At 35.9% G+C, this 3,122-nt stretch overlaps 1 protein-coding gene across 1 annotated transcript; it reads left to right on the top strand.

Annotated features, from left to right (window-relative positions):
• Window positions 1-738: 738 nt before the first annotated feature.
• On the top strand, window positions 739-1,691 carry LOC142608252 (germin-like protein subfamily 1 member 20). Its single transcript, XM_075779989.1, has 2 exons — window positions 739-919; window positions 1,143-1,691. Exons 1-2 carry the CDS (start codon window positions 739-741, stop codon window positions 1,676-1,678), a joined length of 717 nt encoding a protein of 238 aa, XP_075636104.1. The 3' UTR covers window positions 1,679-1,691.
• The last annotated feature ends 1,431 nt before the right edge of the window (window positions 1,692-3,122 follow it).

The following is a 3,122-nucleotide window of genomic DNA, read 5'->3' as shown; positions in this document are numbered from 1 at the left end:
AATTCAAACCATTCTACATAGAGAAATTGCGGGAAGCAAAGTTGGATTGCACATCCCCATAGGCTGCCTAATACGGTGGAACATTTCACTAATCAGGATAGAGTCAACATAGGGGAGCTTCATTCATTTTAATTTCAAAGATACAGTCAACATACACTTTATTTGTGGGCTTGCCAATGCAACGTTTCACATTGACATTGAAGAGGTCCAACTTGAAGTAATGGTTACCAAATATATAATACTTCTCTTTTCTGTTGTATAAGAAAATTTTTCTTAAATAAATATCTTCCATTTTCGAAAAAAAAAATATATATATATATATACTACTAGTAGTGAATGAAGAATGGTTGATCCATTACATAAGAAATTGAGAGTGTTTGAAGAATTGCCAAGTCTTATATGCTCCGTTTGTGAAAAACATAGACAACTTCACTGACTCCTTTCAATATTTTAATATACAATCAACATTAGGTTTATTTGTGGGTGGGCTAAAGAAACATTATTTTTGACAGAATCGGATTGGTCAACATTAAAATTGCAAAATGGCATTGAAGAGGTCCCGTTTGATTGGTTTTCGAACTATGTAGTACACGACAAGTAGTGGTTAAAGAATGGTTCATCCATTAAATTAAAAAATATTTATAATAGTTGCAGAACTACCAAGTTATATGCTTCGTTTGTGCAAAAACATGGACCGCTTCAGTGACTCCTCTCAATAAATAGGCATTCCCATATGCAATGTTTCCCATCCCTCACCAAAGCAAGAATACGCAAAATACTACACAACAAGAGAGAACCTCAAATATGATGAAACTTGTAATTGTGGCCATTCTGGCTTTGGCAACCACCCTTGTTTCAGCTTATGACCCTAGTCCTTTGCAAGACTTTTGTGTCGCAATTAACAACACCGATTCTGCTGGTATGTACATGCATGCACTCTCCTTATTATTAGCAGTACTTAGTAGTGTTATCATCATCTACATTCTTTCGAGATCGTTATAATGAAGTTTTACGCATTAATGAAATTATGCCTTACGGTTATATGATCTGCATTAGATTTTATTTTTTCCTACTTGACCTGCTATTGTCCATTGTTACAGAACTGTCTTATTTGTGATAATAACAAACTTTTCTTTGTGCAGTGTTTGTGAATGGACAATTTTGCAAGGACCCACCAATCGTCGTAGCCAACGATTTTTTCTTCTCCGGGCTCAATATTCCTGGAAACACAGCTGCAAATAAACTTGGATCAAGTGTCAATCTTGTGAGCGTCAACAATTTTCCAGGTCTCAACACTCTTGGCATATCTTTGGCTCGCATTGACTTTGCACCATATGGCCTGAATCCTCCTCACACTCACCCTCGCGGCACCGAGCTTTTGGTAGTCATAGAGGGTACTCTCTTAGTTGGATTTGTCACGTCCAACCCAAACAAACTCTTCACCAAAGTTCTAAACAAGGGAGACGTCTTTGTATTTCCAATTGGACTGATTCACTTCCAATTCAACATAGGGGAGACCAATGCTCTGGCCTTTTCCGGTCTCAGCAGTCAAAATCCTGGGCTAATCACCATAGCAAATGCAGTCTTCGGATCAACTCCTCCCATCAATCCTGACGTTCTCATCAAGGCCTTCCAGTTGGACAAGAGTGTAGTTGATTATCTTCAAAAACAATTCTAGTCATTCTACAATCGAAAATACATATGTAACAAGGAAGGCGAACAACTAGATAGTTCGAATAAAGTTTGCCTAGTTTCCCTTACTGTAATGTCATAAAAATAATTTTTTTTTCAAATAAAATGGTTTCTTCTTTATTTATTTATTTTTTTTGCGTGTCATTGTGTCGTGGCAAATGTAGTGCAATTACTGCATAAATAAATGTTGATTACTCCTTGGATCCATAAAGTTCGAAATTACAAGCACCTAAATATTAAATATAAACAAATCTAAATTGTATTTAAAATCGATAGAAATTTAAGTTTGATTTATAGAAATGGGAGGACAAATTTTGGGTTCAATAGCGCGTATTTTGTGTTAAACATTCCTGGAGGTCATGTTTGTGAAGCAAAATTTTTGAGCGCTATTGAAAATGTATTCATACCGAGGTAACATGGAAAAAAATGATACGAGGGGTAAAAACAAAATACTTGAAAATGGGTAAGGCAAAACTAGTGAAAAAGGAAAGGAAGATATGAAGAAATTGCCTTATGCATAAGATGTAGTTTAATTTATGTATGTCATGGTGTAAATGAAACCTGAATTACTCATATTAATGGAATTAGCAATTGTTTTCCCTTCAATCCTAAAAAAATGAAATTGAGCAACTGGGAAATAGATTCTCAGGTATGTTGGAGGAGTGTTTTTGTGCTTTGGGAATAGTAAACACGTTCTTAATAGGTTCACAAATGACAACTGCGAATTACTCATGTTTGTGCTTTTTGTGCTTTGGAAAATTCCAACTCAGCCCAAGCTCATTTTGCCTGTAGGGTTTTATGTTTTGCCCTAGGTATAAAAGGGAAAACCCTAGCCACGTTTTCAGAAGTTGTTGATGCTGTGTGTGTGAATCTTCTGTGAGATCTAGAGGTATTTGCCTTCACACATACTTAGGGTTATCAAGGATCGAGATTATGTCAAGAACTTGGTGATCATTCAGTTGCTGCATTAAGAGCTTAACGATATACAAACGGGAGTGCTTGTGCTTGCTGGAAATTCAAGAAGGAAGTAGTTCGTGGACTCGAAGCTGTCACGTGGTTGTGGTAGTATGTTTCCTACTCGAGGTAGCAATAGGATGTTAGTGGTCTAAGTAGTTATTGTGTAAACTTCAATTTCTTCATAGTGGATTCAGTTTTACCTTTAGGATAGCTAGGTTAAATCCTCCCCAAGTTTTTTACCGGTTTGGTTTTCCTAGGTCATCATATCATTGTGTTCTTTATTTTTCCACTGCTTTGCATGATATGATCTATTTGTGTTAACCTATATTTACATAATTTACCTATGTAAATCACCTAGTTAAATAACTAGGTTAAACTGGTTGTATTTAAGGGGTCTAAAAATGTACAAGTAGTATCAAAGCAGGTAGCTCTTTTGTTGAAGATCTTTTGATCTTTAAGCTGATCTTGACCCC

Source organism: Castanea sativa, chromosome 8 (genome assembly GCF_040712315.1).
Source record: "Castanea sativa cultivar Marrone di Chiusa Pesio chromosome 8, ASM4071231v1".
Lineage (NCBI taxonomy): Eukaryota > Viridiplantae > Streptophyta > Magnoliopsida > Fagales > Fagaceae > Castanea > Castanea sativa.
This window is presented reverse-complemented; position numbering and strand designations above follow the sequence as displayed.

What these genes read in the sequence shown, in the direction of transcription:
- LOC142608252 (XM_075779989.1), top strand. Translation starts at nt 739, where the DNA reads ATGTTTCCCATCCCTCACCAAAGCAAGAATACGCAAAATACTACACAA. An exon ending in TAACAACACCGATTCTGCTG is followed by an intron (nt 920 to 1,142) that starts GTATGTACATGC and finishes TTCTTTGTGCAG; the next exon opens with TGTTTGTGAATGGACAATTT.